Source organism: Phodopus roborovskii, unplaced genomic scaffold, assembly GCF_943737965.1.
Source record: "Phodopus roborovskii unplaced genomic scaffold, PHOROB, whole genome shotgun sequence".
NCBI classification, from domain to species: domain Eukaryota; kingdom Metazoa; phylum Chordata; class Mammalia; order Rodentia; family Cricetidae; genus Phodopus; species Phodopus roborovskii.
In genome coordinates, this window is record NW_026125981.1 from 158424 (window position 1) to 185777 (window position 27354).

General features: G+C 42.1%; 1 protein-coding gene across 1 annotated transcript; it reads left to right on the forward strand.

The window, feature by feature from the left end:
* Positions 1 to 95: 95 nt before the first annotated feature.
* On the forward strand, positions 96 to 26660 carry Atp6ap2 (ATPase H+ transporting accessory protein 2). The gene is made up of 9 exons (XM_051179242.1): positions 96 to 264; positions 7526 to 7656; positions 8880 to 9011; positions 15723 to 15818; positions 15979 to 16116; positions 17215 to 17268; positions 18099 to 18248; positions 20386 to 20505; positions 25590 to 26660. The coding sequence occupies exons 1-9, from the start codon at positions 225 to 227 to the stop codon at positions 25779 to 25781; spliced, it is 1053 nt and encodes a 350-aa protein (XP_051035199.1). The 5' UTR covers positions 96 to 224; the 3' UTR covers positions 25782 to 26660.
* The last annotated feature ends 694 nt before the right edge of the window (positions 26661 to 27354 follow it).

Genomic DNA, 27354 nt, shown 5'->3' on the forward strand with positions numbered 1-27354 from the left:
ATCACATTAGGCCCTGCCCCAATCGCTGACGTTCCCCCGGCTACGTCTCTCCCGTGTAGCGGCGTAGTTGACGATTGGCCAAGCCCTAGTCTTGGAGCGGCTAAAGGGGAGGGGCCTAGGAATCGGAACCTTCGGGAGCGCGTCACCCGGTCGGGCTGCGGTGCTCCCTCGAGTCCCAGCGTCCCTTTTCGCATAGCCCATCTCGGCTTAGCTGCCGTGGTACCATGGTTGTGTTCGTCGCTCTCCTGTCCTTGCTGGTGACGGGTGAGCAGCCAGAGCATACTGCGGGAGGCCGTGGAACGTGGGGACCCTGGGCGGGCGCGGCTGCGGGCGGGGGCCGCAGTGGGGGCGGCCTGGGCTAGGCGGCCCTCTTCGGGGCTCCGGTCTGTGATCTGGCCCGGGCGGCGTGGCCTCGTGGTCTCCGCAGCCCGGCAGGGCCATCTGGGAGGCTCCGGAGCCAGCATGAGCCTTTTGAGGGAAGGAGCGTCGCTGGATGGGACCCTGTCCTCCCATCTGCCAGGTCACTTCTTCCCGGTTCAAGGCCCTTCAGAGGACTGGTTGCGTTTCTCAATACACTGTTGAATCGCAGCCCACTACCAAGAAGGGAAGGTCGGCCAACGACTTAGCCGCCACCGGCTGCTGTCTCGTCTCACCCCCTTCCCCCTCCCCCCCCCCCGTTTCTAATGATGTTATTAACAATGGATGGAACCTTGCACCCCTCATATTTGCCTCCATCGTATATCGTATATGTACATTTCAGGATGCAAAGTTGAATACTCGTTTTTTATGATTGTTTCTTCAGGTGAACACAGGCAAGCTCTCAATATTGATCTCAGTTCCTAATTTGAAGGATTCGGAGACTAGGGTGTGAGTCATGCGTTTAGGGTCACATGTCAAATTGTAGCTTTCTTAGTGGAACCTAGGTTCTCTAACATGGAACAAGAAGAATGGAAATGAGCTAACATTTGGCCTGTGGCTTGCGAATCATGTGGTAATGTGTTTCTTTTTACAGTAATCCTGAGAAGAGAGTTTCCTCATTTTGCAGTTTTAAGCTGGTATGACACGGGTAGTGTGTAGTAACAAAGCTGGATTTGAAGGCAGATCAGTTGAGTTCCAAGTACTGAGTATATTTTCACTGTGTGTGTTATGGCACAGCGAATGCTGTGTGACAACTTGGGAGTAGTGGGGCTGAGACTGGGGTTGCAGATAGTAGGAAACAAGAAGTCAAGAGGAACCAGGGGTAAATGGCTCATAACTTTAGTCCCAGAAGTCTGGAGACAGAGGTAGGCAGATTGAGCGCTGAGTTCGAGGCCAGCCAGGTCTACAGAGTGAGTTCCAGGACAACCACACAGAGAAACCCTGTCTCGAAAAACCAAAAACAGGAAAAAAAAAAAAAAAAAAAAAGTCAAATGGAAAACAACTAGAAGGAATGGGTGTTTTGTGGCAAGGATACTTCATGCCTGTGCTATGTGAGATTCTAGGAGGTCCTACCTTTGGAATAGCAGTTGAATGGGAAAAGACTAGTGATGTTTTTGAAAACCAAAGCTCTCCGCCCCTGGAGGTGCCCAGTATTCTGTGTTAATAGTTGTAATTATTTCCAGGCCTCCAAAGTCTTGGGGTCTTTTTCATTACTGTTGTCGGCTCTTGACAGGCCATTCTGATTTATTTATCAAGGTATTTGGGGAATTTTCGAAGCCCTTGCTGAGTGTTTGCCACCAAAGCATGAGGGCATGAGTTTGAACCCCCCAGCACTCATATAAAAAAGCTGGGTATAGTGATGTGAATTTATAATCTCAGGGAGTGGAGATGGAGGGGTGTTAGTAGAAGTTCCTTGCTGGCCACTGTAAGCCTACTGTATGAACTTCATGTCTCAATGAGAGATCCTGTCTGAAAAACAAGGCGGACAGTTTCTAAGGAAAGGCATTGGAGGTTCACACACACACACATACACACACACACACACACACACACACACACACACACACGTTGGAAGAATTCTTTTGTTTTAATTCAGTTTTCAAAGTTAAAAAGTTAAAAAGCAAAATCTTCCCATTGACATTGTGGTTTAGCTGGGCATCTGTTTAAATTTCATGTTTTAATATCATGCCTGACATTTTTTGAAATCCAGGTTTGCCTTGAACTCAGAGATCTGCCTGTCTCTGCCTTCTGAGTGCCACTATGTTAAGCTCTATGGCATTTTTGAGTCAGTAAGGTTTAGGGTTTTGGTTTAGTTTTTGTCTGAGATAAAATAATTGCTTCTCTACATGGTTTGGGCATGCTGTCCTTGCTAAAATGGTCTATCTAGTTCATATAACCATCTAGGCTTCTGCATTGCTGGGTCTTGTCAGGTGAGTATACAGTATTATTTTCCACAATGACTAAGTGTGATTTAGTGGAAAACATCTTTAAGAGCTCTGATTTCACTGTTCACTTCAAAGCAGTTTAAGGGAACTAGAGAGAACTAGGGAACTTGGACTATGAGTATCATGTTCTGAGGTACATTTGAAAAAGTTCAGATATTTTGCCTGGAGAACAAGGACCAAGAGCTAACACATGGGGTTTGTAGAGATGGGATGTAAAGGAGGGAACTGGTTTGGGTAACTGATGTCCTCAAGGACAGATGTAAGTCTCCACCCCTTTTTAAAATCGGTTGTTTCCAGCCACCATTTATAGAAGCTCACTGCCCAAGACAGTGGGGTTCTCTAAGGGGGGCACTAATTCTCAAACCCAAACTGGAGAGGCTTAAGAAACTTTCTCAAGGGAGGTGCCGCCCAAGAAAAATATGTGAAAGGTTGAGGTAGGGAAAGTAATTGAGGCAGAAGAGCTTGTCCATGGGAGCACAGAGTGATGAGAGCTGGAGAGCAGACAGTTTGTTGAGATCTCAGAAATCAGGTGAGTGAGATGTCCAGGGGACAGTTTGCATTTTCCAGCTAGGCCCTAGGAGGTGAGCACAGACATTTAAGCAGTGGGTGAATAAACAGATTTGTATTTTGAAAATATGAAGAGAAAGCTGGATCTGAGGGTGGTATGACAGGGTAAGAGGCAGCCATCTGTTGCAAACCTGGTGAGGGACAGATGTGGTGGAGGGGGGGGATTCAGGAAATAGTTACGGAAAAGAGCAGCCAAAAGCAGCGGCTGATTGCTGTGGTGCTGCAGAAGGATTTAAAGAGATTCAAGCAGCTGGGTGGAAGAGACAGCAGAAGTCTGGAAACTCGTGAATCCAGGTTCAAAGCAACTGTGTAAGAGTTGAAAGGGACAGTGAGACCTAGAAGGAAATGTCAATAGAATGTTGAGTGTGTAGGCCTAAGACTGGGGGAGATCTAGAGTGGGAACACAAATCTGGGAGCTGGAAGTATTTGCAGCCTCAGGGGTATATGGGCTGCAGTCAGGGAGCGTGGCGCAGAAATGGGTCCTCTGATCTTTCAAGTGGACTGTGCTGCAAGATTCAGTTGAATACTGGGAGAATGTACTAGAATTTCCATGTATGTCTTTTTTTTAATCCTTTTATCTTAAATAGGAATGGTCATGTTTTAAGTTTGGGTTTGTATCCTGATTACATTGGGAAGAACGTTATAAGTTGCTTTCTATGCGTGTTTGGAATACAGCACAGATTGGTAACCAATTATCGTACACACGTACCGTATGTATTATATAGACAGGTAGATGTGTGGGCTACTTTCCACTTTGATGTTGACAGAGCTGATCTCCAAAGCCTGGCACCACAACTGTAAAGAAGGAACAGAACACAGCAGCAGTCAAAGGAATTGGAAGACCAGGGGCATTGTTTTTATCAAGGTTATGACAGGATTTCAAGGAGGGCAGGGCTGATAATTGTGTCTTAGGGTTTGGCACGCTGTTTCAGTGCTGTGGGCAGAGACTGGGGGCCAAAGCAGATGAGGTAGAACAACAGAGGAGTAAACGGTACAGTTCCTGTGTTCCTCCCCTGAAGGGAAACATTTGATTTAGAGATGGTTTTGTTTTGCCAAGACACTGGTAGGGGTTTGGTGGTTCTAGGTTCAGAATGGCAGCACCTAGGACTCATTTTTATGCTCTTGAGCGGGGTAAATTGGTAGTTCCAGTTGTGGCTTCACTCACTCGTCAACTCAATAGCATTTACCGAGCTCTCCTCAGCCCTGGGAACGTATGAACAAGACACACTGACATCCCCGCCTTCCAGTAGCTTAGGTAATACAGGAACACGTTGTTATGCCTTCCTCTGTGTAGTCACTTATCTGTTGATACATATCTATCAAAAAGCTGAATTAATAAATGGTAAGTGAACAATTTCTTAGGTGGATGAATGAAAGTCTGGAGGAAAGCTGAACAGAAGATTGTGTTAGACTAGGTATTCTTTTCTCATGACTAGAGGTGAAGAGATTTGGCTTTTGATGAGGAGAACAAGCAGGTAGCCTCTAGGCTTTCTCTCTGAAGCTGGGGTTATCTGGAGACTCGCTACAAGGATCGAAGCCTAGGAAGCTGGAGGTTAAGAAGCCCAGTTCAGTTCAGGACAAGGGAAGGTTTTTCAAAGAACAAGAATGCTAGGACAATGGAGCTGACCTCATTGAGGTGGCATTCACCCATCACTGGTGGCACTGGAGAAGGACAGCTGTCTGCCAGGCATCCCTGAGATGTGATGCCTGCAGTGTTCAGAAGTTTGGACAAGATCACCTTTCTTGTGATCCCGACTAAGGCTTTCTGAGCAGTGGGCTAGTAAAGGATGTGATGCCTGCAGTGTTCGGAAGTTTGGACAAGATCACCTTTCTTGTGATCCCGACTAAGGCTTTCTGAGCAGTGGGCTAGTAAAGGATGTGATGCCTGCAGTGTTCAGAAGTTTGGACAAGATCACCTTTCTTGTGATCCTGACTAAGGCTTTCTGAGCAGTGGGCTAGTAAAGGAGTATTGTGCAGCTGCTATGACTCTAACCACAAAGGTGGAGCCGTTATATCATAGCAGCCCATGAGGGTTGAAGGCATGGGGCCACATCTAAGAACAAGGCTACCTCCAAGACCAGATAGATTCCTCAAAGGTGTGCATGCTTGGGAAGTCTCTGCTTCTTGCCTATTTCCCAGCCATTCCAGACTAAGGCTGCTGTCAAGGTGCCTGAGGTGTTACATTTTGAATTTGCCCTGAGGGCTCTGTGCAATATTGCTACTGGGTAACAGACCAAGATGTCTGTTGGTTACAGACACCATTCCATTCTGCTAAGTTTTTTTTCACTTGCCTTCAGCTGAAAGTTTAGAAAACCTTGCTCTGGCCCTGGGCTGAACTGAAAGTCCTAACTGGCCCTACTGCATGTGTTCCAGCCTGGGGCCTTTTATGTACTGTCAACACTGCAAAACCAAAACATTGACTGTTGTTGCTTCCTAGTTCACTCACACAGCATAGGCTCAAGCATGTCTTTCTTTCTTTTTGTTTTTTGAGACAGGGTTTCTCTGTATTGCTTTGGAGCATGACCTGAAACTCACTCTGTAGACCAGGCTGGTCTCAAACTCACAGAGATCCACCTGCCTCTGCCTCCCAAGTGCTGGGACTAAAGGTATGCGCCACAAGCATGTCTTTCTTGAAGTCAAGGGAGTAACACTGATGCTTTACCAGAGTCTCTTTTTCCATGGTAGGCAGGCCTGGCCAAGATTGCTTTTGGACTTGGAACTCACTCCCCCGCTCAGGAACCCAAAAGTTTCCCTTAGCTACTTGCTCTGGGGGTGTGGCTCAGAAGTGGGCTGCTTGCCTTAGCACAAACTTCAAGCTTTGGATTCCATCCCCAGCACCAGGAAGACAGAACAGCACTCAAACATTGGTGAAGAAGCAAATACTCCATCCTTAGGGGAGGCCGTTAAAGCAGCCCCTTTTCTTCTGGTCCTTGACTTTTAGCTATAGATGCCGTACACTCTCAGTAGTTAGTAGCGTACTTTTGTTTACCTACCTCACGTGACAACTGAAAACACTATCCCTGATCCCTGGATTTAGTGATAGTGCACTTTCTGAGACTGAACCGTTTTATGTCCCAACTGGTAGGTAACACATGCGCGCACATACACATCCTTGACAATCCTCATTTTACTAAGTTGCCTATGAAGCGTAAGGAAACACTGTATCCTAAAATATGCTAACCTGGAAAGATGTACTGGTCTGTCTTGTAGTGAAATAGGAATGTCATACATTTGCATATTATAGAAAAGTCTAGGCAGAATAACTCAAAGATTTCAGGTTCCCTTCCTTTTTAATACCAGGACTTTGGCTTTTTAAAAAAATTTTCAATTCCAGAGAACTGTCGCTGAAAACTAATTCTTGTTAAACTGTTACGTTCCCTTGTTAAGGGCCATCTGATGAAGGAGGTTACCTACATCATTAGTAAAGCCCTTTCTCACTCCTCCAAGGCTCAAGGAACATTATGGAAGGGAGGGCAGAAAGCATGTGAGAGCCCAGGGCTGGAGAGAAACTCAGCAGTTAAGAGCACTGACTGCTCTTTCAGAGGACCTGGGTTCAGTTCCCAATACCTACATGATGGCTCACAGCCATCTGAAACCCCAGTTCTAGGGGATCTGATACCTTTTATTGACCTGAAGGCACCAAACACAAACATGCATTCAGGCCAATACTCATACATGTATAATAAACAAATATATATTAATAACATAAGAGCCAGCAGAAGGGCTGTTGTGGAACACTGTCTTCCACACATAACATGATCATGGCAGTCTTGAACTCACAGCAGCTGTAATTAGATGCACAAGATTGGGCCCATCAACTTCCTGCCATGTACTGTGGAGGGTCATGAGGTCTCACTGTTCCCTGAGGATTTAGTGGCAGTTGGCAGGAGCTGGGGGAGGGAGTCTCATGAGGCTCCGCCCATCCCTGAGGCGCTGTAAGCAGTTAATGGTTGCAGGGGCAGGGGATTTTCTTGGTGTAGCCACTGGTAAGGTACCCATACACCTGTAAATAGTCCTTTGCTCATGCTCCAGCCTGCAGACATTATTAAATTCATTGGTGCTTCACTTCACCCCAAAAGACATGAAAATGGAAGGAAAAGAGTTAAAAAGAATCAGGAAGAGGGTCAGTGGGAATGGGGGAGGTGAGAGAATAATGGGTAAATATGATCAAAATTCACCGTGTATCTATAAAAATGAAAGTTATTGTTATACAGAAAGAGCTAATATTTGCTAATTTAAACTTTTAAGAGAGAAAATCCTCTTGCACAGACACCCTATTCTAACAGAACAGATGTACTTAGATTCTCAGAGTGATACTTTGGGGGAAATTGTATTTGGGGTATAGCTCCAGTCTGGGACTAGCTGTTTCATGTCTGCCGAAGCACGTGTGCCTGTGCCATGAAGACTTGGCGTTGCCTCCCTAGCATCCTGCCCCAGATTTCTCCATGTTTATGATTCAGTATTTTGTCCAAACATAATTTAGCATGCTCAGCCAGTGAAGAATGGGGGAAATGTGTTATGTTTAATAAACTTCGAGGTGGCTATGAAAGATTTATAATGTTGATACTTCACTCACCTATGTGTTTTCTCCTCAGGTGTTTTAGGGAATGAATTTAGCATATTAAGATCACCAGGGTCTGTTGTTTTCCGAAATGGAAATTGGCCTATACCAGGAGATCGAATCCCAGACGTGGCTGCACTGTCCATGGGCTTTTCTGTGAAAGAAGTATGTGTGCTTAAAAATGATTGTAACTGCTTCTAAAACATTTTAGTTGATTTCTTCCTGTAGTCAAAGGGAGCAACAAGCACACAGGTACATTTGCCACAGATTACAAAACTTTAAAGGCTCATTGGTATGTGGGGTAATCGTAGGTAAATGCTTCTGAAACCAAATCTCCATACATCGTTATCAATATAACTATGCATTCATCATTGTAAGAACCTTTATGTGTAAGGATGCATCTACTTAGTATGTCAAGTTTATTTTTAGTTTATATTGACATGTAGTACTTTACATATTAGACATATGCTGCTATTAATGGGCTGTGTCATTTTTTAGTGCAGGAAATAGATTTGCTACAAATGCTAAAGTACCTACATATCTTATCTGAGGGTAGAATAATGCAGCCAGTGGCTATTTTCCTAGAATGACACTCTGGCCTGTGGCAGCCCCTGACTACTGATGGAACTGTAGTGGAGGGGCCTGGATCCATTCACTCTGAGAGGCCTCAAGCACAGAGGAGGAGAGGCTACTTGCTATGTCTTGTTGTTATACTCTCTTGCCACTCCAAGTTGGCTGCTGATGTCATCAGTCACTTCTAGACTCCAAGAACTCTCAAAACCCACAGCTTTGCTTGGCCACTGCTTGGCTTTGGGCTGCCGGTACAGCCCATGCGCTCCAGTTCCTTTGGACAACCAGGGTGCACAGGATTGGTTGTTTACACTGAAGGGTGAAATTTGTACCTAGTTCTCTACAAGCTTAAATTTGACCACAAATGGCTGTTAGATTAAGCTTCATAAATAATTACTAGTAAAGCAGCACAAGTCACTGTTAAAGGAATTTGATGTGTAACTTCATTTTGACAGTTCTTGCTGGCAGTGCAAGGTAAAAATGATGCTGTGCAGAAAGGAAAAAGTGATGCAGGAGAAGGGAACAATAGTCACAGTCTGGAAAATGCAAAGCACGTGGGTTTTGTTCACTCACTTGCTTTTCACACACAAGTTGTGAGTGAACTTTCTGATAAGTATAATTTAAGGAAGTGAAGAAGGCAGACATTCATGCAGCTGCTTAGGAGATTGTAGCTGTGGCTTCAATACGATGTTTATTTCCCCTTTGAATGTCCCAGCCAATGTCATCCCAGAACCCCTTCACTCTGTTGTTAGATGTTACTGGGAAGACACTTTCCAGACTTGAGAATTAAGCACTGTTTTGTGCTTTTCAAAATTTAGGACCTCTCGTGGCCAGGGCTTGCCGTGGGTAACCTATTCCACCGGCCACGGGCTACCATTATGGTGATGGTGAAGGGAGTGGACAGACTGGCTCTCCCCACGGGCAGTGTCATCTCCTACCCTTTGGAGAACGTGAGTATTTCTTATATAAACTGGGATATTAGAAACTTTCTCTGTCAACATGAATGCAAATGATCTCTGCCTAGTAGTTTAGACAGCTCCCAGGATTAGTCTTATTTTTCTCTTGCCTATTAACTCAATATTACCTATGCAGTCTTATCGCGCAGTATCTCCATTGAGTGTGTGTGTGTGTGTGTGTGTGTGTAATTTCAGTCTCTGTATCCTTTGAACTGGCTCTACTATCTTGCTTGTCTTCTCATTTTTAAAAAAAAATGAAGCATATTCTAAACACAACTCTTTTTTTTCTCAAAAACTTTTCTAGAACATAATTTCCTTTTAAATTCTTTTGAAAGTATCTTTTTACAAACAAAAAATTCCATGGTGGTTCTCCGCTTACTGGAAGTTGGCCATGCACTTTGTAGAAGAGTTCTAAGTTAAGACATACACCTCTTGTTACTTTTCTATTGTTATGATAGACTTCCACAACCACGTGTACTCATAGAAGGGAAGGTTGGGGGCTATGGTTCCAGAGGGATGAGTTCATGATGTCAGGGCAGAGACATGTGGCTGCAGCAGGAAGCTGAGGGCTTACATTTTCAAACCAAGAGTTAAAGCAGAGTGAGCAGGTGCAGAAAGGCCCAAGTCTTAGCTGTCCAAGGCCACTCCAGTGACATACCATTTCCAGCAGGGTGCCAAAGAGGAAGTGCCATGAGCAGGAGTTGCCACTGAAATTTTACTCTCTGCACAAGGCTAGAGGCCATAAAATAAATGCTTCCTTCCATTTGCTCTTGGGAAGACTGATAAAACTCCAGCTGCCTCAGAAGGGCTAGCTTGCCATTCTTGATAGCGAGGCCCCAAAGGGTCACTTGAAAAAAGTCAGAATTACAGGGTTAGAGAGGTTCCTTCCAAACTCAAAACTACCTTTGTTAGGGAGGGGAACCTCTACAACCAGGGCTCCTGTGGTTGAAAATTGAAGGTGAGCTGGGCATGGTGATGCATGCCTTTAATCTCAACACTCAAGAGGCAAACACAGGCAGATCCATGAGTTGAGGCCAGCCTGGTCTACAGAGCTAGTTCCAGGACAAGCTCCAAAGCAATACAGAAAAACCTTGCCTTGAAAAAACACAAAACACACAAGAGAGAGAGAGAGAGAGAGAGGAGAGAGAGAGAAAGAGAAATTTGCGTATGTATTAACGTTGAAGATGTGTAATGGTGTAGCCTAGGTCCCATCCCCAGCACTGCAAAAATGACAATAAAAGACATACATAAAAACTGTGGAAATTAAAGAGAAAAAAGGTTTACCATGAAGCAATTATAGGACATTTTTGAAGGTGGTATTTTTGTTTATATTTTAATTCAATTTATATTTAAATTAATTAACTTGTAATTTAATTTATAATGTAGATTGTGATTCTTTAACTCATTTGTTAGCCATATTTTTCATTGCCAAATGTGTGAGTCCTTTTTCAATAATTACTGTTTTAATTTCTAATTGCATTATATTGTAAGATGATCTGTATGATGCTCACTTTGGGAAAATTTTTTCAGACTTTGCTGTGATCCTGTTTCCAAGTACATGTGGCATGCTTACAGAAACAAAATGATGTGGGCTGGAAATGGATTCATGGCTCAGTCGTAGAGTGCTTACCTAGCATGCATGAAGCTTAGGTCCAATTCCCAGCTCTACACACACACACACACACACACACACACACACACACACACATACACACACACACACACACACACGGCCATGAACTCAACCACAAGGCAAACCTGAGCATGCCATAAAAACCAGTGTCTATATAATCATAGCCTTGGACAGCTGAGGCAGGAGGAGCGCTGCAAATTTGAGCCCAACCTGGGCTACATAGTGAGTTTGAGGCAAGTGTGGGTGGCATAATGAGACCCTGTCTCAAAAACACCAAAACCCCGTGTATTTGGGTCAGCATTTCCTTTCCCTGTTCACTTCCCCCTCAGTCCTGATAACACACCATCCTGCTTCTGACTTGTGTGAAATCAACTTCCTTAGATCCCACACATCAGTGAGATTATGTTGTTTGTTCGGCACCGGGATTAGTTCACTTAACATAATGTTCTGACTTACCCATGTCACAAAAGACAAGTCTTGCTGTGTGTCATCCACCCTGACTTCCTGTGGCCCTTTGAGAGTTAATGGTATTTCTATTGTGTATATGTGTTGCTGCTTCTCTCTCTCTCCTGTTTCGGTACTGGGTTAGAAGCTAGGATGGCTTCTACACTAGACAAATACTCTGCCGCTGACGTGAAGCCCCAGTCCTAGGACATTTCCTTTAGCTGTTTTGTAAAGACTCTGTTTGATCTCATATCTTCACTATGTGTTTAATGCTGCAGTGAACACAGGTGTATAGTAGATTTCTTTAGCATATTGATTTCTCCTTCCTTTAGATATGCACCAAGTGGGCTAGAGAGATGGCTCGGGGCTTAAGAGCATTTGCTGCTCCTGCAGAGGACTGGCTTCATTTCTCCCAGCATTCACAACAGCTTACAACTCCAGTTCTACATGATCCTATACCCTCGTCTGGCTTTGTCAGGCACCTACCTGTACACACATGTTAGACGCACATACATTCGGGCCTCTCCCCCTCATACACATAAAATTTAAAAACATAATAATAGACCTTTAGATATATCCCTAGACGTACCATTACTGGAACATGCTTGAGTGATGTAATGCCAAGAATGAGGGTGACTATAATAAACAAAAATATCGTTTGGTTTGCTTTCTATTACAGTGATAAATACCATGACCAAAAACAATTTGGGGAGGAGCGGACTTATTTCATCTTATAGCTTACAATCAATCCATCATGAGCCTTGGCAAGAGCTAAAGCAGAGAGAGCCTGGGCAACACTGCTTCCATGGCTTGCTCAGCTTGTTTTGTTTATACAATCCAGGCCAGCCTATCCAGGGGTGGTACTGCCCATAGTAAGCTCGGCCCTCTCACATGAATCATTAATCAAGAAAATGCCCTACAGGCATGCCTATAGGCCAATCTGATAGCAGCATTTCTTTTCGACCAAGGTTCTCTCTTCCCAGATGGCACTGGGAACGGTCATTGGTTTAATGCAGACTCCGTCAAGAACTGGTGTAACTGTTGGAGGTGGGTGGAGTGATTGAAACAACATGGATGGGGCAGGGAGTGGGCCGTGGTTGGTGATATGGGACAAGCTAACTTCATGTTTTGGTAGTGGATGGTAAATGGATGATGCCCAAGCTGGAAAATCAAGATGAAGTAATGAAAATGTTTTATTTGGAGAGATGGTGATAAAAACAAAAGGAGACCATTGAAGGGATGTGAAAATGAATGCCTCTGAGAAATGAGAAAGGAGGAGCCAGGCAAACATTTTTTTTCATGAAAAGTTTCAAAGTACTATTTCTCTTTAAACCACACTCAAGCAGCCATTTTTAAACCAGGAAAACGTAATTGCAATACACTCTTAAATATTTGATGAGTTGAAGAGGAAGGAAATCACCAGAAATTTCTAAATTACTTAGAACTGAATAATGATAAATGTTCAGTATGTTTTAAAACTGCAGGGTGCAGTTGAAGTGGTCCAAAGCGGAGCTTATAGCCGGGAACGCGTGAACTTGCATTTAGATTTCTAAGTTTGGACATTAATGAGCTAAAGAAAGCAAAAAAGTGTTGAGAGTAAATGCAAGTAAAGTGAAAGAGAGAACAATAAAGATCAAATAGCAGATTCTTTTCTCAAGGACTATTTCTGAAATTATGTAATTTCTGTGAAGATCACCATGTATTTCATGTATTCATAAATGAAAATCCAGAACACCATTTTAAACTTACAGCATAGATAAAATACCAAATTTGTTTTTTGAGACAAGATCTCATGTAGCCCAGGTTGGCCTTGAACTCTGTGTTGCCAAGGCACGATCCAGCAGTGGGTGTGGAGCTAAGGATTGAACCCAGGTCTTCATGTATAATAGTGTATAATTAACACCCTACCAACTGAGCCCTATCCACACTAAACATTTTGAAGCAGACCAGCCTCACTTTACACGAGAGGGAGCTATGACAAGAGCTCACTTTATTGATTGATCTTGAGTTTCTTGGAAGAAAAGGGGGAAAGAGATAGAAGGCTCAGAGAACAAAGCCCTCACAAAAATCTAAAGGCAGAACTACCTTTGAATTCTACTTGGCAAGGCTTCCTTTTGTCAGCTAGCTCTTGCAGTTTCAAGTGATACTGATGGAGAAACTTTTGGACAGACATGTATAGTTGTCTAAAACAGTGTGGGAAAACAGTCACACCATGTTCCGGCCACCCAGGATTTTCACCCTTTGAACTTAGCAGTCTATATAATTCTTTTTCTTTCCCCATCTGATATTTAACTCATTCATTAGCTTCTTCTCCAGGTTGATTGCTCTGGGCATATCCTTCAGTCTTTAACTTTCCTCACCTAAGTGCTACTCCACTAAATCAGTGTTTTTCAACCTCTGGGTCTCCACCCCTTTTGGAGGTTGAATGACCTTTTCACAGGGATCACCTAAGACTATTGGGAAACACAGATATTTACATTATGATGTATAACAGTAGCAAAATTACAGTTGTGAAGTAGCAGTGAAATTTCATGGTTGGGGGTCATCGCAACATGAGGAACTGTACTAAAGGGTCACAGCATTAGGAAGGTTGAGGACCACTGCACTAGGTGAAATGAGGTAGGCAAGTTTGCATCATTGTGTTTCCACCCAAGCCTGAGGAGGTGAACAGGAGTGTTCACAAAAGGCAGGGACTTGCAGAGGCTGGTGACAACATGCTTTTGCAAGCTTGATTGCTCTTTCTCCTCTCTAGTTTCCTGTGACCTCATTTTAGAAGTTTGGGAAGAGTTAATATGCATCCTGAATAAGATAAAAGCAATATGTCTGTTCTAGTCCTAGAATCCTGAAATTGATGCTTCGTTTGGATACTGGTATTTCATCCGTAAGGTTTCTTTACTTAGTACCTTCATTTCTGCCTATACTGCTTTGGCATTCATTTGCTGCTTATAGACAGTAATCTTTAAGTAGTAAACGAAACTACTGGAAGAAGAGTCTCCAAGATCTCTCCATTAAAACAAAAATACACTGGGTACAGTGTAATTCAAACACTTGAGAAGCAGAGGCAGGAGGTTCACAAGTTTGAGACCATATAAGGAAGCTATATAAAAAGTTTGATGCCAGTTTGAGCTACTGCATATTTTAAAGGATACTACTGCTTTTAAAAACTCTTTGAGTGTATTGTCTGCATGTGTGCATCATGCGCATGCCTGGTGCCTGCGGAGGTCAGAGGAGAATGTCAGCTGCATGTGGATTCTGGTAATCAAACCTGAGTCCTCTGGGAGAGCTAGTACTTTCTTTCTAGCCTCTTCTTATTTTAATCCTGCACTATCACAAGTTCTGGGGCTAAAGGTGTGTGCCACCACTGCCTGGCTTGGAATATCAGATGTAAAATACGTTTTGAGAGAAAATTTTTTGAATGTACTTTTTAAAACATAGTATAGAACAGAACAAATGTAGCGTAGCATAGACATCCCCATTTTGGTTACCCCTAAGGGTAAAGGTGGGTACTTTGGGTCACTGCTAGTATTCTGTGTCTTAATCTAGTTGGGTTAGGAGAGTTCACCCATTTGTAAATGTTTGTCAATCTCCTTACCCCGGATTTTATATACTGTATTATATGTATATTGCACTTTAATATATTCAAGGGGCTAGAGAAATGACTCAGCAATTAAGAGCACTAGCTGCTTTTGCAAAGGGCCTGGGTTTGATTCCCAGTACCTACATGGCAGCCTGCTCACAATCATCTGTAATTCCATATTCAATGCCCTTCCTCTGGTTTACTCCAGCATCAGGCACACAAATGGTACACAGACAAAATACCTATACACATTCAATAATAAAATAAAATAAAAATGTTAATTTCAAATTAAAAAGTAGCTCTTGGGGCCAGCAAAAAAGGTTTAGTGAACAATGGCACTTTGCCTTGCAAGCCTGGCAACCCGAGTTTGAACCTCAGAACCCATGTAAAGGTGGATGGAGAGAACTGACTCCACAAAATTCTCAGGCTTCTCTATATATGTCATAGCATATGCATACATACAAGTAATAATTTTTAAAAGTCTTTTGATAGGGCTGGGGAGGTGGCTTAGTAGGTAAAGGTTTAAGAGAGAAATACCATAAAGTTGGATGGGTAGCAAGGTGAATACAGTTTGGGGAGAGGGAAAAACAAGATCAAAATATATTGCATGAAAAAAACATCACAAAAAAATTGCTGGTGGTTTAGTGGTGCCATAAAGAAGGATGAAAAATCATGCCAGTTGCAGAAAAAGATGAGCAGAACAAGCCAGACTGGGAAAGGAAACTATTACATGTTTTCTCTCACGTAGAAAGCAGACTTCTAAAAGACAGCTAAAAAAAAAACAAACAAACAAAAAAAAAAAAAAACCAGTAGAGACCCTGGGCAAGGAAGAAAGAGAAAATGAAAGATGGTAAGATGATAGAAGATGTATATGGAAGCATGGGCATCATGATGAAACCTACTAGTATACATAGTCACTATATACCGATAGCAATGTAAAATGCTGGTTCCTCCTGCGAGCTCTCCTCGGACTTCTTGCTTATACTATCTGTATGATTTTTCTTTCCACTTTGTTTCAAACAATAATTGCAGTTTTACTCTTGCCTTTCAGGCGGTTCCTTTTAGTCTTGACAGTGTTGCAAATTCCATTCACTCCTTATTTTCTGAAGAGACTCCTGTAGTTTTGCAGTTGGCTCCCAGTGAGGAAGTAAGTAACAAAGTTTTTATTTAAGATCCTTATAAAGAAGTGTTATTTAATGACAAATTTTAATGTAATTATATGAAAAAAAAAAAAGCTATGCAAAGCCTGTAGGTTGGAGTGAATCCACAGCAGGCAGTTAACCTGGAGTTCTGGATTCTTCTTGTAGAGAGTGTATATGGTGGGGAAAGCAAACTCCGTTTTTGAAGATCTTTCAGTCACTTTACGGCAGCTTCGTAATCGTCTGTTTCAAGAAAACTCCGTTCTCAACTCTCTTCCCCTCAATTCTCTGAGTAGGAATAATGAAGTAAGTGGTTCAGTTGTTGAGTGGATAAGTGAATGTCATTATTAAATTCCTATTCCATAACACTACTTACAACTTCAGCAAGACTGAAAGTTATAGAAAATGAAACCCTGGTCACATTTACTGCTGGGTACATTCTTCAAGAATGAACACCTTTGCTGAGTTGCACTTTTTTTTTTTGGTGGGGGGGGGTTGGTTTTTTTCGAGACAGGGTTTCTCTGTGTAGCCCTGGCTGTCCTGTCACTCACTCTGTAGACCAAGCTGGCCTCAAACTCACAGAGATCCTCCTGCCTCTGCCTCCTGAGTGCTGGGATCAAAGGCATGCGTGACCAACGCCCTGCCTGAATTGCACTTTAGTAAATACTTTTAGATTCCCGGTTGATCCAGAAAAGCCACAAACCAGTCAGTCTTCTTAGTGGCTGGTTAAGCTGTGTAGGCCTGGTGACCCGATGACGTTATTCATAGCTGTTGCTAATATGGAATCACATTTTTTCCCCAGGGTGTTGCAGTAGAGAGAGACATTCCTACCTGGTCAGGAACTTACTGTGTAGATGAGGCTGACCTCAAACTCACAGACATCTTCCTGCCAACTCTTGGGTCCTGAGGTTAAAAGGGCATGTACCACCACGCCTGACAGCCATCCCTACTTGTGGCTCTTGTCTTTTGTAACTATTGTGGGTGGCTAGCAGCCACTGTTCTTAATTCTCTGCTTTGGAAAGTATGCAAGGCAAGTTAGTAAACTCTAGTATAGGGTCCCTTGGTCCCCTGAGGGCAAACCACAGTAGGGTTCTATCAGAAGTTGAGCTGGCTGTCAAGTGGTGGTCACTGTACTAGGTAGTGGCCATCACCTGTTTGTTAGGAAATGTTTTATGTGTATGTTTTCCTGATGCTGGGCCTTGAGCCCAGGGCCTTGCACACATTAAGTACCACTTACCACTGAGCTGCCTCAAGTTTCAATTACAGTAAATCTGCCAAAGGGAGGAAAGTAATATAAATTTACTTGATTAGTATTATTCGTATTATGTTGTACTTTACTTGCTAAATGGCAGTACAGATCTCTATTGTGTATTTCAAGTAATGCCCACTTTCTGGTTTCTGAAGGCTGACCTGCTCTTTCTTTCTGAACTGCAAGTGCTACATGATATTTCGAGTTTGGTAAGTAGGCTGCTCAAGCTTTCAAGTTCTGTCTGTTTTGATTCCTAGAAAATTTTTCAATGACAATGAGGCCAGTTGAAAAGTTTAAGCATGCCCCCGATTTATGATCCCATGAAAACTGAGAAAATGGTGGTGGTGGTGGTGGTGGTGATGGCAATTCTGGATTCTGTCTCATGTTAGTAGCCATTTCTTTTGCATAGTTGTGCCTTTAGGAGAGGCTATAAATCCTCAAAGAGCATAGTCCAAAGAATAAAACTACCCTGCTGGAGTTGCAGTTTGGCCACCCATTCCTTGTCAGACATTGAGACTTAATTCCTATATCTGTAGCTGTGTGTCAAAAATAGGAACAATAGTTTGGATGATTGATAGCATTAACCAGGTTGAAAAGGAAAAAAAAAAATCTATCTGCAAGTTATCATTTGGTGAATGCTTTTTAAAATCACCATCAGGACTGCAATAGGTTTTCTCTGTTGTCTGCTAGCTTCTGGGAGGCCATGCAGGGGGAAGACTCTGATGGTTCGTGAACTCCTGGCATTATATTGGTCCAACCAGTTATTATTGCTTCATGCCTTGTCTCATATCCAAGTTTTTCTTTGTTTTGTTTTGTTTTTGTTTTGGCTTTGGGTTTTTTTCAAGACAGGGTTTCTCTGTGTAGCCCTAGGTGTCCTAGAACTCATTCTGTAGACCAGGCTGTCCTTGAACTCATAGATTTTCCTGCCTTTGCCTCCCAAGTGCTGGGATCACATCTGAGTTTTTACAATTAAAGCAATGAGATTTATATTGGATTTATTGGTTGTATTTAGCATCTCATTTCTGTTATCCGTTCTAAGTTGTCTCGTCATAAGCATCTAGCCAAGGATCATTCTCCTGACTTGTATTCACTGGAGCTGGCGGGTTTGGATGAACTTGGGAAGCGCTATGGGGAAGACTCTGACCAATTCAGGGATGCTTCTAGGATCCTTGTGGATGCTCTCCAAAAGGTAAATTCCAATGGTACCAGTATAAGAGAGTTTGGTGTGTTACCGTTTTAGTCTCTTTATGGAAAAATCTTTTGTGGAATGCTGTTGATTGAAATCTTTTCTTTTCCCTCTATGCAAGGGTGGAACTCTGGGACTCACACATGCTAATCAAGCAAGCGGTCTACCGCTGAGCCACACCCCCTGTCAAGTTTTACTTGACTTGTTTTGAAGGTTTTCTAATTATTATGTCTAAGAATAATGTAGGAGGTAGGGTTGGAAGTATAGCTCAGGGTTAGAGTGCTTGCCTAGCATGCATGAAAACTGAAGTTCAATTCCCAACACCACCACCATCATAACAAAAGAATGGTATAGGGCCAGAGGTATGTATTGGGAGAAGGGAGAAAGTGTGGTGGCAGTCTGTAATCCTAGCACTTGGAGGGGAAGGTGGGGAATCTGAGGCCTCCCTGAGCTACATGGTAAGACCCTGTCTCACAAGATCAAAGTCAACCAGTCCTCAGTAACAACAAAACAATAGTGTGTGTGTGTGCGTGTCTGTGTGTGTTGGGAATCTCTTTCCAATGCTAGCAGTGGCAGCATTATGCATTTGTGGATTCTGACTATATATATATATATATATGTATATATATATATATATATATCATAAAGCATACCATTTTAACCACTTTTAAATCTACCTCAGTGGTGTTAAGTATATTTGTACATTGCCGGGCGTTGGTGGCACACACCTTTAGTCCCCTTGGGACAGGCAGGCAGATCTCTGTGAGTTTGAGGCCAGCCTGGTCTATAGAGCTAGTTCCAGGACAGGCTTCAAAGCAATACAGAGAAACCCTGTCTCAAAAAACAAACAAAAAGTGTATTTATACATTGTGCAAAACCATCACCAGTGTCCATCTCTAGAATGTTTTCCTCATCCCCATCTGAAATTCTCATTCAGCACTATGAGCTAATGAAGTTGCACATTAGCACAGTAGCCTTCACACAGTTGATTTGTAATAAGTAGGAGTTTATTAATAAATGAAAATTATAGCTCTTTATCGAGGCCTCATTCATAAACCTCTGTAAGGTCCACAAGTAACAAAATACCACTTGGACAGATTTCTTCATTTCTCCATTCTGCTTTCATCCCCAAATTTATATGCCATCGAGTTCAGTCTCCAGTTTGATTTAAATATTTGAATATATATTAAGGCTTAACTCTTTACTGAATACTTTAACATAAGCAAACCAGCAAAGCTTTCCTATTTTAGACACTGTGCATTAAAGCTTATACATATTTGTATTAATGTATATTAATATTACATGCTATGTAATTATTTGTAAAACTACAAATAATTGTAACATATTTGACCAGACATAAAAATGATCAGTTGATGGGAGATGTCATTCTGTAAATATGTTTCTCTTATTGGTTTATGAATAAAGCACTGTTGGCCAATAGGAAAGCAAGAGAGGAGGGACTAGGAGACAAGGAGGAGAAAGGAAGTAGTAAGGAGGGGTCAAGATGGAGAGACCAGGGAGAGCACAACGCCAGCCCATTCCCCGGTAAGAAGAAACCACGTGGAAATATTTAGATTAACAAAAATGGGTTAATACTTAAGACAGAGCTAGCCGATAAGAAACTAGTATCTGGCCAACAGCATTAATATCAAATACAGGGTCTCAGTGTGTTAATTGGGGCTGGCGCGGCGGTGGGACAAGACCAGCGGTGGGAGGAAAAACCTTACTCCTTACAATCAGTATGTGAGATAGTGTATATGTTAACTAGCTAATTTATCCATTCCACGATGTATATGTATTTTGAAACAATACCTTGTATATGAGTTTTATATCCATAATTCTTGATGCTAGTCCCTAGTCAGTATAGTATAACAACTATCCACACAGCATTTCAATAATGTTAAATGGCATATATCTTCTAGAGATGATTTAGGATATACAGGATGCTACCCATAGGCTCTATGCAAATAATATGCCATTTCATAAAGAGTATAGAGTTTATAATCTGTAGAAATTCTAGAACCAGTGCCCTGTGGATACCAAGGAAGAGTTTTATAAAATTTTTGTTAACCCAAATTACAAATGTAAACAAAATGTATGTATTTTGCCATTCATCATAACGCTAATTGCTAAATTTCAGTTTGCAGATGACATGTACAGCCTCTATGGTGGGAACGCAGTGGTAGAGTTAGTGACCGTCAAGTCATTTGACACATCCCTTGTGAGGAAGTCAAGAACCATCCTTGAGGCAAAACAAGAGGTGAGTATGTTTTTAGACCCTGTTTTAAAACTGTGAGATTGACCTACTTTAAAGAATAAAAACTCTGCCGGCACTGGTGGCTCACGTCTTTAACCCCAGCACTCAGGAGGCAGAGGCAGGTGAATCCCTGTGAGTTCGAGGCCAGCCTGGTCTACAGAGCTAGTTCCAGGACAGCCAAGGCTACACAGAGAAAAATAACACAAAACAAAAAGAGTAAAACCCAGGGCTGGAGAAGTGGCTCAGAGGTTAAGAGTACCAGCTGCTCATCCAGAGGTCCTGAGTTCAATTCCCAGCAACCACGTGGTGGCTACAACCATCTATCATGAGATCTGGTGCCCTCTTCTGGTGTGCAGGCAGAATACTATATATGTAGTAAATAAATCTTTTGGAAAAAAAAAAGTAAAACCCTGGGCTACTGGCAAGATTGCTCATGATAGAAGGAGACAAAGGAACTCTTAGTTGTCCTCTGACCTCCACATCCCCACACTTGCTAATATACACCAACAAAATAAATGAAGTGTAATTAAAATATTAGAAATCCTGAAGCTGAATGAGGTGGTGTAGGCCTATAATCATAGCACTTAGGAGGTAAAGACAGGAGGCTCAGGAGTTCAAGGTCATCCTTGATTACATAATGAGTTTGCGGTCAGCCTGGTCGATGAGGTCCTGTCTCGGTAACCTGCCTACAAGAGAAAAAAAAGCAGAAAAACAAAGAATGAAACTCTATATTACCTATAGGTGACATTAATGAGTATTTAGCACATCAGAAAGAATTTCGGTGATAACCCAGGTTTCCTGTTCACATAGGTTTGTATTTTTGCCAGTGCTACTAGGTTCCCTGGGCTTGCCATTAGGGAATCTAAATACAAATTCTTGAGCTGGGAGTGCAAGTGAAGCTGTCAGTGCTGGTAAGATTATTAAGGTTAAAGAGCCATGAGAAGTTATTGCAAGGGAATAAATAATATGCCTCTCTCAGCCTATAAATTCTGCTTTTCTAGAGAGATTATTTTTGTGACCCAGTCCCTCTTCTTCTGGGACCCTCTACACCTCTTTAGAATTTTGATTTAGCTCATCAGTATTTCAATATGGATCATGCTTTGACTAAAAGTATATAAGATAGAGCTTCGGTTCTCAACCTGAGTCACAACCCCTTTGAGACCATCAGAAAACACAGATACTTACATTAGAATTCATAACAGTAGCAAAATGACAGTTAAGAAGTAGCAAGGAAAATAATTTTTGGTGGGGGTGCCCCACAGCATGAGGAACTGTATTTAAAGGTTTCGGCATTAGGAAAGTCGAGAGCCACTAGCATAGAGGGTCAGAGAGAAACTCAGTGGCCATGGTAAAATGTGCCTGGCTCTCACACATACAGTGTCAGCACACTTGACAGTGCTGGGAGAATGGTGCAGGTGCTCCGTAGCAGCACCAGTTAAGAATGTTACTGGAGGGGTTGGAGAGATGGCTCAGAGGTTTAGAGCACTGATTGATCCATCTTCCAGGGGTCCTGAGTTCAATTCCCAGCAAATACATGGTGGTTCACAACCATCTGTAATGGGGTCTGGTGCCCTCCTCTGTCTTGCAGAACATGGTATACATAATAAACAAATCCTTAAAAAAAATCTTTAAAAAAAAAAAAGAATGTTACTGGACTGGCGGTCCACACCTATATAATCCCAGCACTTGGGAGGCAGAAGCAGGAGGATCAAGGACTGAAAAGCCACCCTTGGCCACAGAGTAGGTTGGAAGCTAAGCTGGGCTGGGCTACATGAGACTTTGTCTAAGAAAAGTGAAGATTACTTATGGTTAGCCCCACCACTTGCTGCCAGCAGATACCCAGCTGAGTGTATGCCTTCCCCTGTAGATCCATTTACAAGGCCCTCCATGCTCAATCGTAAGGATCGGTGTGGGAGTTGGAGTATAAAGGCTGTAGCCAGATCTGATTGTCTAGAGCTGCCAGCTGGAGATTGTTGCCTTCCAGATTGAACTCAGATGGAAGGGTATCTGTTTAAGACAGTATTTCAGAATCAGGTGTGATGGCAGAAAGCTGAGTCCGGAGGATTGGTGTGAGTTCAACAGCAAGACTGTGTTTCAAAAAAAACAAAAAGTCCAAGCCACTTTGTAGTCCTGGACTCCTTCCTTCCTCCTCCTCCAGTTTCCACAAAAAAAAAAAAAAAAAAAAAAAAAAAACTCTAGAAACACTAGATTAAAAACTAAATTGTTTCGGGCTGGAGAGATAGCTCAGCAGTCAAGAGCACTGACTGCTTTTCCACAGGACCCAGGTTCAATTCCCAACACCCACATGGCAGCTCACAGCTGTCTGTAATCCAGCTCCAAGTGATTTGTCAGCTTCATTCAGATAGACATGCAGGCAAAAACAGCAATGCGCACACACACAAAAACAGTAGTTTCCAATGTGTAGCTCGGCTCTGAGATAAATAAGGGATTCCCACAAAGAGGAGGAACCTGTAGTTAATAGTTGGGGCTTCCCAATTGGCTCTCTGTGAGATTGAACCAATACTTCTTTATGAAGCTGGGGAGCAAGAAAGTCTGTCTGCACCCCAGTAAAAGGGAACAGTGATAGTTTACCAGCCAGCAAAGAGAAACAGAAAGATACTCTATGGTGCATGCATGTGTTGGGATAGAGCTGTTTCCCAGGGCATTGGTAACCCAGGACTCTCTTTGTATGGATTTGAGAATTATATTTATATGGCCTAGAAAGCCTCCAAGCACGAAGTTAACAGAAAAGCTGCTCCCAGCTGAAGTAAATGTAAAAGCTCTGCTCTGCCAGGCCATGCCCTCAGTGCATGAAGTGCAAAGGGAATCCCCACTACTCCCCCAAATACAGACTCAAAAATGTATTAAAACACAGGCAGGACTAATTGACCGTGGAGTTCAATATAGCTAAAGCAACAAACATCAAAATTAGACCCCAAGAGCATCAAATACCATGGGTGTAACCATAAGGTAACACTTAGAACTAATTAACAAGATTGCGTGTATTTGGGGTATGAAACATTCCCTGGGATATCATTTCAGTCTGGTTGGGCATCTGCCATCCTCACCCATCACTCTCCTGCATTTACAGTGCCCTAACACTGCTGTCCTACTTCACAGAGGACAAGAGGCCCCTGTGTAAGGTTTCTTCCCAGTGTGTGATGATTTCAGATTAGGTTGTTGTGAGGATTGAGCAATTCTGTGCCATACATAAGCACTCAAAATGGATGCAAAAAGGAACCGATTTCGTAAATCCAGGAAAGAGGTGCTTGATGATGTGAAGCCCTTTGTCAACTGAGCCTCCCACAGGAAAATGCACCTGTCTGTGAGCCCATTGTCTCCTCTCTTCCAGTTGAAATCTGTTTTTTTTTTTTTTTTTTTTTCACTTCAGGCAATGGCAGGAGTTGAGAGCACACAATTATAATCCCAGACTGTAAAGTCCAGGCCAGCTAGGGTTGTATGGATCACTTGCCAAGTGTACAGGGGCTCTGGGTTTGTCCCCTAGCACAGGAAAATAAAAATAAAAGGAGCAACAGCAACTTAGGCTTGTGTGCCACGTCCACACAGCTGCGGGAGCTGTTGGAACACTGCCAGACATGTCTCCCACCTTATCTCTGCTTTCCACCTGGCCCTTTCCACGTCATCCTCTCATTGCCATCGTTGTCTTTGGTTTTGCTTTCAGTCAGGGTCTCTCTGTATAGCCGTGGCTGGCTTGGAACTCACAGAGAACCGCCTGCCTCTGCCTCCTAAGTACTGGGACTAAAGGCGTGCACCACACCTTTATTTATAAGGTAGATCTGATCTTGTCACTTATTTCCTGCCTATAATTGGTCAGTGGTGTCTCATCGCTTATGGGTTTGAGTTCCAGATGCGCTTCCCTAGTTCCAGCTTCATCTCCTGCCATTGTCCTGATTTTGAGATTTTTTTCTAGCCAGAATGAATGTCCCGAATGATGTCTTTTGTTCCCAGAATAAATCTAGCTTTTCAGATATCATAAACAAGGAATTGACCCTCATCCCCTAAGGCCTGGCATGTATACCATTTTAACATGGAAAATACAGTAGAAACAGCATGTCTTTTCCACTTTAAGTAGACCATACCTACATTCTTCCCCCCCACCATCTAGACATGTTACATAACCTACATCCTTAAGTAGGTAACCTTTAATATAATTAAAGGATAAAATATTAATACTATATCATTTGCAAGAATGCTTGTTCTTGGCAGGTCCCCTTATCTGCCCTCTCCTGTACAGAGGGGAATTTTTCTCCTGAGTTTGCCTCCTTCCCTATTTTTAAGTGGTGCTGGAGATGGAACCAGACCTTCAGGCATTGTAGGCAAGCTTCTACCGCTGAGCCACCCCCTTAACCTGCTATCCTCAGTATTTATGTGATTCCCTTGCTTTATAGTTTGACTGTGTGTGTATGTATGTATGTATGTATGTTTGTATGTATGTATGTATGTATTTGTAACAAGGTCTCTCTATCCTGGAACTCACCATTGTAGACCAGGCTGGCCTCGAACTGGTAGAGATCCTCCTGCTTCTGTCTCATGAGTGCTAGGATTAAAGGTATGCTCCACCATTCCCACACTGTCTAGTCTTAAACAGTGCTTCATTTGACCCAGGTTTGAATTCTGTACACATGGAACCACGCTGCATGAATGTTTTGATGTTCTTTGCTCCATGTTGTCTTTTAAAATAGTGCTAGAATGGAGTCATTTTACTGCTCTGTGTCCTATTGTGTGAACATGCCACAGCTGTCCATTCTGTTGAAGATATTCTTGTACATGTCTCTTGGCACAAATAGAGATGTTTTGTTAGGGTTAGTGGACCACAGGATCTGCAAACCTTCAGTTGCATTGGTTACCACTGAATCTTTGCTTGAAGTTGGACCTTCTGCTTTTAGCAGCAATGTCTTCTCCAGGAAGGGACCGGTTCCTGCCCCCTTCAAGGGTAGAAAGGTAGCTTTTACTCCGCATAGGAATCCCTAAGTATCTGTTAGACAGCAAATCATAGCCATTAAATCGGAATAATTTTTTTTGTATTCTTAAAATTCTTTCCTCTTTTTTTCCTTTCTTCATTGTAGACCTCCCAAAGTCCCTATAACCTTGCATATAAGTACAATTTGGAATATTCGGTGGTTTTCAACTTGGTACTGTGGATTATGATCGGCTTGGCCTTGGCTGTGATTATCACCTCTTACAACATTTGGAATATGGATCCTGGATATGATAGCATCATTTACAGGATGACAAACCAGAAGATTCGAATGGATTGAGTTTTCCTTATGCTACACTTAGACAGCAGGTTTGGGAATTTCTGTTAAAGTATATCTTTTAGTGTAGTTTAAAGTAGACAGTATACCTTAAATTTATTTTAAAGAAAACATATTTTGTTCTCTATTTTGTGTGTGCCTGTGGTTTCTTTAGAGTGATTTGTAGTGTTGACACAAATTGAATTGTGATATAGATTCTATAGTATGCTTAAATGTTGTTGACATAACCATTTAATAATGAAATTTCATTCCATTTAATACATTTGGAAATATGCACTGAAAGAAATGTAAACCACTTAGAATAGTTGTGTTATTCACATTGGAGAATGCACTGGGGTTCTTAGAGAAGCTTTCAAATGCTCGAGTTCCTTGCACAGGATAGATAAATTCTAGTGCAGCTGTTATTCACTATGAACCATTTGTAAATGTCTTAATCTGATGTAAATATCTCTGAGACAAGAGGCAAGGTTTTAACTAAGAGTAGCCCAAAAACTGGATATGCTTATACAATCGCTTAGTTTTGGAAGTGTGTGATTGGCAGGCTAACTGTTTTTAATCTCTTCTGCAAGCTTGGTGATCTATGTGGTTTAGTAGAGATATTAAAAATATTAAAAATACTGTGTTGATTTCAGAAGAGAATAGCTTTGTGAAGTATAGATGCTTGTAATTAGATATACAAAAACAAATCTGTGGGGGATATCTTGAAGCATGAATATAAAATATTTTTATTTCCCTAACTTTTCCCCCTGTGAAGTTACTCTGGTTTGTGTATGGTACAGCTTCATTCTATAGAATATTAAGTAGAAGTGGATGATTGCTACTGTTCATGTGGAAATGGACCAATATCTATATAGAGTGACAAATAAAGTTAATGATTCAAAATCTGTGTCATTGCAATTCCAAATTTATATTATGAAAACCTAATTAAACAGGCTGTTACTTCACCAGAACGGGCTGTTTTATTATACAAAGGGTTCATACTGTTTTCTACATTTGCTTATTCTCTCGTTGCCTCCTGGGACTTTGTACCAATGTACAGAGGGTATTTTAATTCCATTCTTGTTGTTTAATTTGTGCAGTATACATGATGAATTCCTACTTGGCTATGTAGGAAAGATTTAAATTTTCCTGTAGCATTTTAAAAGATGAACAAGCAATTGGTTAAAAAATAAAGAGCTTTCTAAGGTGAGGAATTATGGTTACAATTTTGTTTCCTAAAACATGTATTTGAGATTTTAATTTCATGTTTGTATTATGTAGTAGAACCTCCCAGAAACCTTCCTTAGTAAGTTGTAGCTGACTCTGCATCTTTGGAAACAATCACCATCACAGTTCTAGACAACATTGAGCATGGCAACTTTAAAAAGGGACAGTATTTATTTTATTTTCTATCACTTAACCGCCAGATGTTTTTAACAGTGTATATTAAATTTCCATGCAGTGAAGGAAATATTTTTCTTCTTGCCCTTTTGTCAAAGTTAAGCAAGAGTAAGTTGATAGTGTCATGGGGAAGAAGTCAACGCTGTTCTAAAAGTACACACACGCTCTGCATGCTTAGTCCTCTCCAGGTTTACGA